At 42.8% G+C, this 12,519-nt stretch overlaps 1 protein-coding gene across 1 annotated transcript; it reads left to right on the top strand.

The window, feature by feature from the left end:
- Positions 1-313: 313 nt before the first annotated feature.
- On the top strand, positions 314-10,751 carry smcr8a (Smith-Magenis syndrome chromosome region, candidate 8a). Its single transcript, XM_006797971.3, has 3 exons — positions 314-1,559; positions 2,815-4,572; positions 7,180-10,751. Exons 1-3 carry the CDS (start codon positions 958-960, stop codon positions 7,634-7,636), a joined length of 2,817 nt encoding a protein of 938 aa, XP_006798034.2. The 5' UTR covers positions 314-957; the 3' UTR covers positions 7,637-10,751.
- The last annotated feature ends 1,768 nt before the right edge of the window (positions 10,752-12,519 follow it).

Here is a 12,519-nt window from a genome sequence, read left to right as displayed (position 1 = left end):
TTAAAAAAATAAAATACACTCTAAATACACCCATTTTTTACATGCCAGAATAACTTACTATTGGTAATTTGGAGTTTGATAATTGGGTTTTAATGTTTAGAATATATTACATTGTTTGTTTTTTTTTTTTAAAAATCTCTAAAATGTAAAATTGATAATTAATTAGTCGCTTTCAAGGCTCTATAATAATTTTGAAAAAAAAACAGATCTTATTTCCTAATATGTATTTATACTCGTGGAGTGCTTTAAACCTCTATATTGACGAATTCAAATAAAATAAAATAAACTGAATTGAATTTCGGTTTCAGGGTGGATTTCCTTCACGCGGGACTTACGTTGATCACGTGACCGGGCGGCAAGCAGCTGAGTAAACATGGCGTCCGTGTCTGACTGTGGGAATTCAGTGCAGCGCTTCAAGCTGTAAGCGGCGTTTCTGCGGCCCCGGTGTTTGAGCCACGGACTCAGAAATTACCGTGATACAGGGGAGACGTGAAGACTTGAAGAGGAGGAAAGAACAAGCTCTCCGCTAAAGCAGCTTTATCCTTTTTTCTCCTTCTTGCACAGCAGGGATGGCCTGATGCCTCCTAGCACGCTGTGATTGGCGCTGGATAATTGCTTTTGTTAACACAGACGCTCATTTGTGTTTCTGTGAGTCAGCTGCTTTCTTTCTTTCTTTTCTTTTCTTTTTTTTTATTAAATAAGCGATCCTCTTCTGTGGACTAAACTATGCAGGGGCGCAGATGCCTTTAGGGACACCTGTGTGTCCCCCCGCTTTATGAGTTACATAAAACAGATTGATTTTCTTGGACCCTTTTCAAGTCGCTTAATCAGCATCACCTGGCGAGGTGCTTTATGCACTGTGTGAGTGCAGGATGACCAATTTGACTATTTTTTAAGGCTATTAGTGGAACTGCACTCGTGTCTCGTGTTTCTCATGTCTTGCTTAGAAACACCACTATGATAGGCTCCCCGGATGTGGTGGCTTTCGCTAAAGAGGACGAGTATGGGCAGACCAGTCCTGATCCCTGGCCTCTCCCAGAGGAGTTTTCTGTCCCCCTCTATCCTCTGGCTGACTCCAACCCCTGGGCCAAAACCTCCTATGCCAAGTTCACCAAAGACTTCATCCTCATCTCAGAGTTCTCTGAACAAGTGGGCCCACAGCCTCTCCTTACTATCCCAGATGATCCCAAAGTCTGTGGCACTTTCGACCTCAACTACTTCTCCCTGCGCATCATGTCAGTGGACTACCAGGCCTCCTTCGTGGGGCATCCGCCTGGCACTGGCTACCCAAGGCTCAGCTTTGTGGAGGACTCCAGGGTGGTGTTGGGGGACTCGAAAGAGGGGGCATTTGCCTATGTGCATCACCTTACCCTTTATGACCTTGAGGCGAGAGGCTTCGTGCGGCCCTTCTGCATGGCCTACGTTGCAGCAGATGAAAAGAAGATCATGCTGCAGTTTCAGGAGCTTTCTCTTCGCTTCTCGCAGGCTTCAGAGTGCCTGAAGGCCGGGAACAGGAGAGCATTTGCCAAGGAACTCCAGAGGAAGCTCCGAGATCTTGAGTAAGAATGCCAGCGCAACCTTAACTATTCTCCTATATACAGTTTAAAAAGACTTCATCCAAATAAGAAGTTTACATCAGATAGTTGTATTCAGATTTTCAGTGAGCAGGATTTCTTGGCAGCTTGATCTACTGATGTGTGCTAGAATGATGTTTCTGTGGGCTAGAAGGATCAGGTATGGGTGTCATTGTAGAGTACTGACACTCTATAACACAAACAGGTGCTCTAAATGGAAGGTAGGGGATTCTCAACCCTTAAAGGAAAAACCATGTGTGTTTGGACACTTAGCCAGCAGAAAATAAGTGATGAGAGATTAGTTTGATTTGATATAATTTGATTAACTAGTTTGATTTGAACTGTGAGGCTGAGCTTTGGCACAGCTGTTATTTAAGTCAAATGTTAACTGTGGCTGTGGCAGCCGTATGAGTACAGTGAACTAATTGTCATGTTCAAGAAACCAGTTTGAGATGATTAATGTTTTTTGGAATGATGTTATTCTGTTGAAAGCAGCCATCAGATGATCACTGTAGTCATAAAGGGATGGACATGGTAAGCAACAATACTCAGGTGGACTGTGACGTAACAAGAAACTGTAGCCTCAGTTTTTTTAGCTGACAGGACCCAGTGTGGTCTTCAGCTGCTGTACATGTTGTGTGTTCAGTGACTTTCCTCTGCATAACTTGGCTGTAACAAGCAGTTATTTGAGTAGCTGTAGCCTTCCTGCCATCTGGAAATTCCCCTTTGGTGTCAAGAAGACATTTTCTCCCAGAGAACTGTCGCTCACTGGGCATTTTCTGTTTTTCAAACCAGTCTCTGTAAACCCAAGAGATGTTTGTGTGGCACAGTCAGTAGTAATAGCAGTCGCTTCTGAAATATTTCAAACATTCCTTAAATGCTTTGAGTTGCTGCCGCGTGATTGACTGATTAGATATTTGAACAGCTATATCTCGTGAAGTGGCCTGTGATTGTATTTCTGTACAGAATTTAATCCATTTTGTAGCTGTCAAAAAATCCATTTGACCATTGATCAATGTATTGGTAAAATCAGTTAGCAGATCAATACAGATATCATTGGAGCCACAATAATAGCATTGCTAAAAATAAAATGATCCCCACTCTGCTCCAAGATGTGGGTCTCAGCTGCAGGTATCCAGTGTTTCCTGTGCTTGGTTAGTCTTATCCTGTTGTGTCAGGTATTATTTATATCCTTGTGTGAAAAACAGGTTGATCACTATCTCTGTTGTGCTCTCCTCAGGTACACTCACTCTGTGCTGCAGCGGGAGGAGGGCCTGCAGAGAGAGGCGGGGCCTCAGAGCATGTACTCTGCTCATGCTGTGGAAAAGGCCAACGAACTGGCCAACGTGGAAAAGAGCATTTTTGAACACAGGGACTTGCTGAAGCAGATCAGCTCCTACCATCACCGTCCACGACGGGATCCTCACGCTGCCACCTGCCAAAAGTGTGTGGACGAGTGCTTGAGTGAGTGCGAAGAGCTGCTGAACAAATACGCCAAGATTGCCTACCCTTGTGGTTACAGTGAGAAATCGGGGAAAGGAGAGGACAGACAGGGCCATCCTCGTGGACAAGGTGAAGATGATGATGAGGAGGAGGAGGGTGTTAAACGCAAGCTCTCCTACACGCCACAGCTGATCAAAGCTAAATCTGCCAAATGTTTTGACAAGCGCCTGAAGACCCTGCAGGAGCTGTGTGACAAGACTTTCTATGAGGCCACTGTGGAGCTCCTGAAGGAGACGGAAAGAAGTTTCCGGGGTGACCTGTGTTACCTCTACACGCGCCGCCTGGACAAGGCACTGCAGAGAAAACAGAGAGTCACTGCCTTTTTGTTTGAGGAGGACCTCAGTGATGATGACGAGGATGAATTGGGAACACTAAGACCATTCTGTGCTGTGAACCATGCTGTAGATAATTATGTACTCTTAAATCCGCCTCCTATTGTTCTGACACCAGAACCTCATGAGCTGGATGCGCTGGAACGTCCGGAGCATCTAGACCCAGCTTCTGAGACCAGTGTTACTCAGGAGAGTGAGCTCGGACTTGGGGAGAGTCATCTGGAGTCCTCCCCTTCAGACCAGACTCTTGAAACCCAGGAGAGCTCAGAGGAGACCAAAGGAAGCTTCAGCAGTGATAAGAGTGGAGTGGGTCTAGCAGAGATGCAGCAGAGTCTGGTTAGTATGAAGTCAGAAGCGCCTGATCCTGACTCTGACTTGACCCCTGACCCAAACCATAACCTGGAGAGAGAGAGCAGCAGTGAAGAGATGGAGACAACTGCAGGGGAGGATGAAGGTGAGAATGGTGGACACCAGACACCTGTGTCTTTGTTGGAAGTGGTGTCTAAACTTGAGGCCAACCGCGAGGAGGAGTGCGAAGGAGTAAGTGCGTCTGAGTTGCTGGTTCCGATAGACACAGCATGCTGTATGGCCCAGGAGGGTTTCCTCTATGAGGCTTCTGCCCCCGAGGCGGTGCCTTGTCTCTGCCAAAACTCCCATCTGCAGCCCTCTCAAACCCTTGTGGTCAACCAGGAACCCCAGGCCCTCCTTCCACTCCAGGATGACTACACTGTCGGCTCTCCGTGCTCGGAGAGCCCTGTGACTGGGTTGGAGCTGCCTAGCGGCCTCCTTGGAGATGCAGTTTCCCGTACTTCGGCGGAGGATGGGTCAGACTGCACCATGAGTGCTTCCACGGGGTCCGATCAGACCGCGTCACCTCTCGGCTATGGGGCGGTGGTGACCTTGCGTCAGAGGAAAAAGGCTGGCCAAGGAGCCTTGAGGTTTGTGCGTCAGTACCCCTTTGCCATCCAAGCCCTGTGGTGCCTGCTGAGTGGCAGAACCCTGGTGGTGCTCGGGGCAGACGAAGGGAGTGTCCGCCGGTTGGTGGCGGCTCTGGCTCTCTTCGTACCGGCTCCGGGGAAGTGTGGAGAGAGGGTTCAAGCTTGGTTGTCCTGCCCCTTCACCCTGACCGACCTGCAGAGGTGGAAACTCATTGGATTGCAGAGGTATGAATGGAGTCAAGAAACTCTGATGCACTTCGGTATTATAGGTAGTTAATCACAGGCATTCATACTTTCTAAGCTCAGGTAGGGTAGTACTAGGAAAATCAAACTAAAGAGTGATGATGCTTTTAACAAAGATTAAATAAAGCATAAAGTTTGCTTTTCACAGAACCTTAGCAAGTCTCCATCAATGTGAAGTATTGTTCTACATTTTCTTGTTTGTATTGTGCCGTACGCTACTCTTACTCATCCCCCGTGACTCACACTTTGATGACTCACACAGCCAAGCATGCACGCAATACAACCTTGAGCACATCTGTCCCTGAACCTCTTTTTCATTTCTACTCATCTTTCTGGTGACAGCGTGGGCTGCGAATCCCCCAAAGTCATTCACACAAGATGGGGATCCAAGGCGACTGAGTGTATTTGTTACACTCGTTCAGTTGATACATACACAACAAGTATAACATTCAGATTCTGCTGAATTGTGCAATGCTAAAGCTGTGCAGCAGGTAATGTAACACTACAGTGAAATCATAAGTAGATAAAGTATCAGAATTGGTACATAAACTCTTTTATTATTAAAAGACTTGCCTTTTTGAGTGATCTTAGTGTGAAATCACAAATCATTAATTTTCCATTTAGAAGTCAACTTTAAAAGTCTAAAATGACTCAGAAAAATTAGTCTATTTAATTCAACTCTCTCTATATATATCACCAAATCACAACAGTCACTTCAAGGTGCTTTATATTGTAAGGTAAAGATCCTACAATAATACAAAGAAAACTCCAACATTAGGAAATCATCTGTGAGAAAGCACATGGCAACAGTGGGAAGGAAAAACTGCCTTTTACCAGGAAGAAACTTCCAACAGAACCAAGCTCAGGGAGGGGGAGCTATCTGCCAAGAGTAGTTATGAGTAAGGGGAGGGAGACAGGACAAAAACACATTGTTGAAGAAAGCCAGAGATTATTTTTTTCAGTAAAAGGACTACATGTTACAATCCCTGACAATCCCAAACACATATTGAGTGAAGAAGAAACGCCCAGTGCACCATGGGAATCTACCAGCAACTTGAGGCTGTTGCAGTGTGACAAAAATAAGGGAGGATTGGGGTGACCTGATCCAGCCCTAACTATGTGCTTAATCAAAAAGGACAGTTTTAAACCTAATCTTTAAAGTAGAAAAGGTGTCTGTCTCTTGAATCCAAAGTGGGAGCTGGTTCCACAGAAGAGGGGCCTGGGAGCTGAAGGCTCTGCCTCCCATTCTACTTTTAAATATCCTACTTTTCTTTTCGTTTTTTTTAATATGCAGATTGAAGGATATATATTCTGGTCAGAAAAAGACTCAAAGATTCCTCACTGTGTTACTTTACAATGAAGTAAACAAGAAAAGGGGAGAACATTAACTAATCTCAAACACCTGGTAGCATAGTTAGATTAGTTACACAAGTTACTGTATATAACAAACAGCTGGGAAGTGCAGATGGTGTATCAGTCAGCTTGAACCTGTCCAAAGACCAATATGAAGTGGCTGTTTATATGACCGTAAACGGCTATCCATCTTCCTGTGTTAGCCTTAAATATATATATTTAAAAAAGCCAAATCAAAAACATAGGTAAACAGCTGAACAGATGTTGCCTTGAATGCATGAAATTAAATGATTCACGTGCAAATAAATTGTAAGTGGATGAAAGTTAAATATCCAAACCCAGTTGCTACCCAGTTGATGGTGCTATCAAAGGGATAAAAAATGAATTCCTGGATCTCCCCAGCTCTGTGCAGCTGTAGCTGTCTTTGGACTGTTAAAGTAACATTAAGTTTTTCTTGCAATGGAGAAACTCTGAAGACAGTTTGAAGTCTTGCTTATAGCCAGAAGTATATAAAAAAAACAAAAGTAAAACCTTCAAAATGTATCTAGTGATTGAAATTCTGACATAAAACAGCAGTTTTATAAAACTGTAATACAGGACAAATTGGAAAATTGTGTAACTGAAAATTCAAGTGGCTAATGGGATTGTTTTTTAATTAATGGCTCCACAGAGCCCTTAATTTGGTGCTTTTACCCACTTTTAAAATATTGTGTCAGTTATCTGCTGCACTGTACATCAGATGTGATTTTTGTGTCCCATCAGATTGTTCTCATTAGTCTAATTGTTTTTCCAAACAGCCCTTTGCATACTAGGTTTAACTATTACATGCACATGCTACAGTATAGTTTGGCCTGTGATTATATTCTGTTAGGTGGTTGCTAGGCAAAATAGAGACATCATAATGTATCATGCATAAGTTTTTTTTTTTTAGAGATTAGGTGTTATTGGCATAAAATTAAAAATGACCTTGTCTTTTACCAGGTGTTATAGGTGCATAAACCCTACACAGGTAATTTTTGCCAGTTGCTAGGCAATGTGATGATGCCAAAAATAAGGGAGGATGCAATGAGATGAATTTTCAGGAGCCTGAAATGTTCCAAGTGTGGTTGCTGAACTCCTGATAGTTCCTTTTATCATGAGACTCATGAGTAGCATTCAGAATGGCCGTAGTTGTTTTTGAGTAACGGGAGAGAGGGAGAACTAACAAGGATCGCTGTCTCACTCTCTTCCCCACAGGGTCGCATCCCCGCTGGGCTCTAGCATGCTTTACTCGCTCTCCCGCTACAGCCGCTACATCTCCATCCTGGACGCTGACCAGAAGACCTTGCGCTGCCCGCCGTATCGTGGCCAGCTGCTCGCTAACATCGCTGACCACCGCACCTACATCCGCCGGGGCTCCACCTACTTCCTCCACTTACAGAGTACACTCTGTCACCTAGCGGCCAAGACCTTCTTGTTCACTTTCACCCATCACCTCCACCTGCCAGTCAGCGCCACCGAGGGGCCCGAGGTAGTGGAGAGCCGCCGCCGGTGCTTCCTGCAGGAGCAGCTGGGGCTTGGCGAGGAGGACAGCCAGATACTGCTCTACCTCAGTCAGCTCATCACTCAGCAGTACCTACAGCCCAATGGCAGTAGTGCAGCAGCACCGTCTTTTAGTTTTAACTACACCACCAGCATTTTATATAAGATCTAATACTACACAGGGAGGAGGATTGTTACATTTTGCAGAATTCATCTGTGATATTTCACTTTTTAATGGACCAAATGTGATCTTAATAAGGTCTAAGGTCAGTTTAGTTTCAGGACAAAACTCACTGCACTGGTTATTGTTTTATCTGTGCTCCATCTCTCCGTCTCTCTCTGCCTTGCTGTCTCTTTCCTGCGGAGCAGGGAGAAGGATACAGAGTGAGTTGTGACTGTGTGTGAGCGGATCACTTGAGTGTATTCGATCTGGAGCATATTGACGCAGCCACCGAGCAGAGCAACAGAGCGGATGAAGGCTGGCGCGCACACACACACACACACACACACACACACACACACCTGTTAAATGTTACAGAACTCAATCTGACGCCACTGCTCGTGTGTGCTCAGCCGGCAGCTTGCAAGCAGGTTCGGTCTCAGCTAAGTGTCAACACCTACCAGTCACGGAGCAGTTTGTCAGCTTTGACTTCATTCGCGCTATATGTAAACATGTTTTTCAGGCTTATGGGAACAAACTCGCATATGCTGACACTTTGTGCCCATCGAAGACAGACGTCTGCTTACGACACCTAATTAGCACCGCGGAGGCTTATTACAGCAGGTTTTCGTGACATTCCTATCTATTTGAAAATCACCGCAGAACTTTCAAAGTTCAAAACACTTTAATTTTCTTCGTTTTGCACATCCACACTTATTTTTCATCCTCTCTTTGTTATGAATTCATTTTAAAGCACATTCCTGCACAGATGAATGTCCTGCTACCGTCTGAATTTGACAGTTAGACTTAACCCGTGAGAGCACTAAGGGCTGCTGGGTTGCTCATGCATGAAGAAGTTAGAAGAACTTCAGCTCCATGTGATAAGTTGCATGTACTGTAATTGCACACGAATTTAACCATGTATAGAGCCAGCAGCTGCCGAAACCTGTTGGTATTCACTCCTGCTGAGCATTTTCACTATTATTATTACTCACACAGTCAGGAAGATTTTATAGCCTCTTAACCTAAATGTATTAGATTTCACTGTTGTCTTAAACTTGTGTGAGGCTGTCGTGGTGTTGGGGTTATCGCTGTACTGATAATCTTTTCGGTTTCGTCGTGTTTAGATGAAGTGACTTTGACCAGACGCTGAACAGTTTTGAGGACGCTTTTTGTTTTGTATAGTTTTTATTATGAGAAGAAATTCTTTCTCATGCCATCCGGGGTTTGATTTCAGACAGTTGCCTGTCCTTTATTTAACAAACCTTTGCTGGGGATGTGTTCTGAACAAATCTCTGTTGTGTATTTATTGTTATTTTTGATTCTGACCATTTGTCTGTGATTTGTGCACATTTGTGTTTGGACAATTGAAGAAGTAAGACATTTTAAAGTGGCTGTATTATTATTCTAATTTACAGAGCCATGCTTTCATTGCTGTGCTCCAGTAGTGTAACTTCCCATGATCCACACAGTAGTCTGTATTTATCTCACTTTATATTGGGCACCTTAGTTCATCCAGTGTGTGAAACAAGCTGTCCCTTTTAGCCACCTTCCTGCTGATTGGCTGCTCTTCACCTGACTTTTACTACAGAGTCAGGTGCAGGTGACTGGCACCATCTCCATGTACCCATTTATAAAGTTCTGAAAACAAACTGTAAGCCTATTAAAATGCAGTTTCATGACTTCCCAATTCGATCCAGAAGAAGAAGATGGTGCGTTTAAGGTTTTACAGACAAGTATACGCTGTCTGCTTATTGTGGGACAGAACACTGGATATTTATTTCAGCGTTTGCATAAAGTATATCCTCTTTAATAGTTGTATAGATGAGGAAAGTGGAAAACTGTAAAGAAATACCAAAGGTATGTGGCCAGTAAAATGTTCTGACAGTACAGTATAACTGCTATTACTTCTAATCAAAGCTCGCAAGCTTTAGCATAACTGCAAGAGCAGCTTAGCTAAATGTAAATGTGCCCTTCATTGTAATTACTAACTTACAGGTCACTTATAGCCTGTGGTTCGGACTCCTCAACCTTTAAGCATAATAGGTCCACTTTAATTATTGAAGTTATATTGGCCAGTAATGAAGAAGTGTCCTCGACAGTGTCTTTAAATTTTATTGTTCCTAGTTCTGTGGCGTCAGTGATTGGAGCTGTCATGGTAACCGTACTTGTGAATGCATGGTTTTAATGTGAAAGGTCAAACAGCATAGGATCAAGTCTGCTGTCTTCTAACTACAATCAAGGCTTTTAAAACAATTGACAGCAATCTGAAAATTTTAAAATTCCATTCAGTGTATTATTTCAGTTTAGTGCAGTTCGGGCTTAGTGATTATCATTCTTTTGCTGCATGTGATGTCTGTTTAAAGCGCTTGAAAGCTACTTTTTGTTTCTGCTCAAATGTTGTTTTTTGTTTTTTAGTAGCTAATGTCTCCCTAATGCAAAAAGCTGAATGTAATCTGAATAAGCCATACCACAGTGTGCTTAACATGTTGTCACTCAGTGTCCTTACGTTGCCATATCATGTCTACCTTTTGTATCTCATCATGAGGGGGCGCTGAGCTGTCTTCCGCTCCGTACGGCGGTGTGTTTGCCAGTGACCCGAATAAAGCACGTTGTGAATGTCTTGATGTTTTTAATGCCATGTTGATGATATTCATTTATTAAATTATTTTTTTGCCTGATTAAGCACTTGTAATCGCGTTGATAATGCTGAACCTTACTGTGAGAAAATGCAAAGACAGACCAGCACAACCCGCAGTACAAATCACCCTTAAGCAGGACAGAGACCAGCAGATTTGTGTCTGCGTGAGTGGCTTTAGTGATGGCAGAGGTGTCAGTGTTTGAGGTGTCATGAATAATAAATGTTCAGCTGTGAATACATCTAATTGCAATGCTGGAGCAGCAGAAGGAAAAGTGGCTGAGGGTGGAGAAAGTGCCAGTAAATGAATAATGTGGGGAGAAAAAAGTCTGCATCAATACAGAAATGATTCCTCTTGATTTTATTTTCATGCTCTGCAGGAACTGAACGTGTGGGCAGGTCAGTGTCTAACTTGTGATATTTGGTTCAGTCTTTAATGATCAAATGATTTTGTAGGGAACATGCCATGATGTCTCTGGTGTTTGTTGTTTAGCATCTTGGTAAAATTCAAAGACGATAAACTGTCTTCATTATATCTTGCTTTTGAGAATATGTTTTTTGGAAGAAATATAAATGTGTAGAACTGTGCAAAAGTATCAAGTCACTCCTCATTTCTCTATATTTAGCTAGGAAATGGAAATATAGGTGCATATATATATATATATATATATATATATATATATATATATATATATATATAAAACAGTGTGCAATTCTAACAAGCTTGAAAGTTAAAATTTGGTACGATCACCTTTATTCTTCAACACACTTATTCTCTCTTAGGCAGTTTTCTGACATTTCTTTAAGTCGTCTTCAGGAATAGTTCTCCAGGCTTCTTGAAGGACATTCAAAGCTCTTCTTTTCAATGTTGGCTTTGTTCTGTTCTCTGTCAGGATGATCCCATCCTGCTTCAATAATGTTGAGGTCTGTGCTCTGGGGAAGCCAATCCACGACTGATAGTTTTCCACAGTGTGTGTGGTTTATTTTTCTTCCTATCCAGGTTTGCTTTTACATTGGCAGTGTGTTTGGGATCATTGTCATGCTGAAAAATTTGTTCATCACTCAACTCAATTTTATTTATATAGTGCCAAATCACAACAATAGTCATCCTTAGACAGAACTAGGCTTAGGGAAGTCCAGATGTTTCCTCAGCTGTATTGTAAGGACACACAGCACATCATGCTGAGTTATGCCAAGTTTTTGGCTAATAGTTCTTTAAAAAAAAAAAACCCTTGTTGGTGCAAAAATACCATTTTAAACATGTCAAACTGTTATATTTGGTGTTTTTTTGAAGATTTTACTAAAGAGTAAATTATGTTGTAAATTAGTGCAAAAATGTACAAGTTTCACTGAATGAGCCCATTCTCACACCACACCAATGATTTTACTTGCCACAGATTTACAAGTTTAGACTCCCAAAACATCAAACCCAAATCAAATCATATGTCTGAGGAGCCCTGCAAAACCACATGTGGACGGTTCAAAGAAAGGTGTCCAAGCAAGTGTTCGAGGTTTTATTACATGTTCATAATGACATGACTTTTAGTATAATAAAATTAAAACATCTTTGACACATATCCATGAATAAAGCAACACCGCAGTGGTTACTACAGTGCCACTGTAGCTCAGGTGGCAGAGCAGGTCAGCCACTAATCAGAAGGTCGGTGGTTCGATCCCAGGCTGCCTCCTGGCTGCATGCCAAATATCCTTGGGCAAGATACTAACCCCATGTTTGCCTACTGGTGGTGGTCAGAGGGCCCGGTGGCGCCTGTGTCCGGCAGCCTCGCTTCTGTCAGTGCCCCCCAGGGCAGGGCAGCACACTCGCCAGTGTGTGAATGTAGTGTGAAGCGCTTTGGGGTCCTTAGGGACTAGCTATACAAATGCAGGCCATTTACCATTTAATAAAACTCAATGAGGAGGCTTTCTAGGGAGGCTCAGCAAAGGTTGTAAATTCAATAATTCATTGTTCAGTTATTTGACTTTGTGTGTAGTTTGGTGCTATCAAGTGGTGAGTTTTTTCAACAACATATTTTCTCTGTTTTCAATGAGATCTCATCGCATTTATGTTTAACAACTCCCACTATCCCTTCAATATTCTACACAGAGAAAATGTAATCAAAGGGAAGGTCTTATATTTTTATGTGGAAAATGTAACTAATTGCTTGGATTGCTCAACAGTGACATGTGACCTGCAGATGACTCAGACTTAATGATCCCAGTGTATTGATTGATATTGTATGTTTTTTCTAGGAGATAT

The sequence above is a fragment of the Neolamprologus brichardi genome, chromosome 4 (genome assembly GCF_056152115.1).
Source record: "Neolamprologus brichardi isolate AB-2024 chromosome 4, ASM5615211v1, whole genome shotgun sequence".
In the NCBI taxonomy this organism is placed as follows: domain Eukaryota; kingdom Metazoa; phylum Chordata; class Actinopteri; order Cichliformes; family Cichlidae; genus Neolamprologus; species Neolamprologus brichardi.
This window is presented reverse-complemented; position numbering and strand designations above follow the sequence as displayed.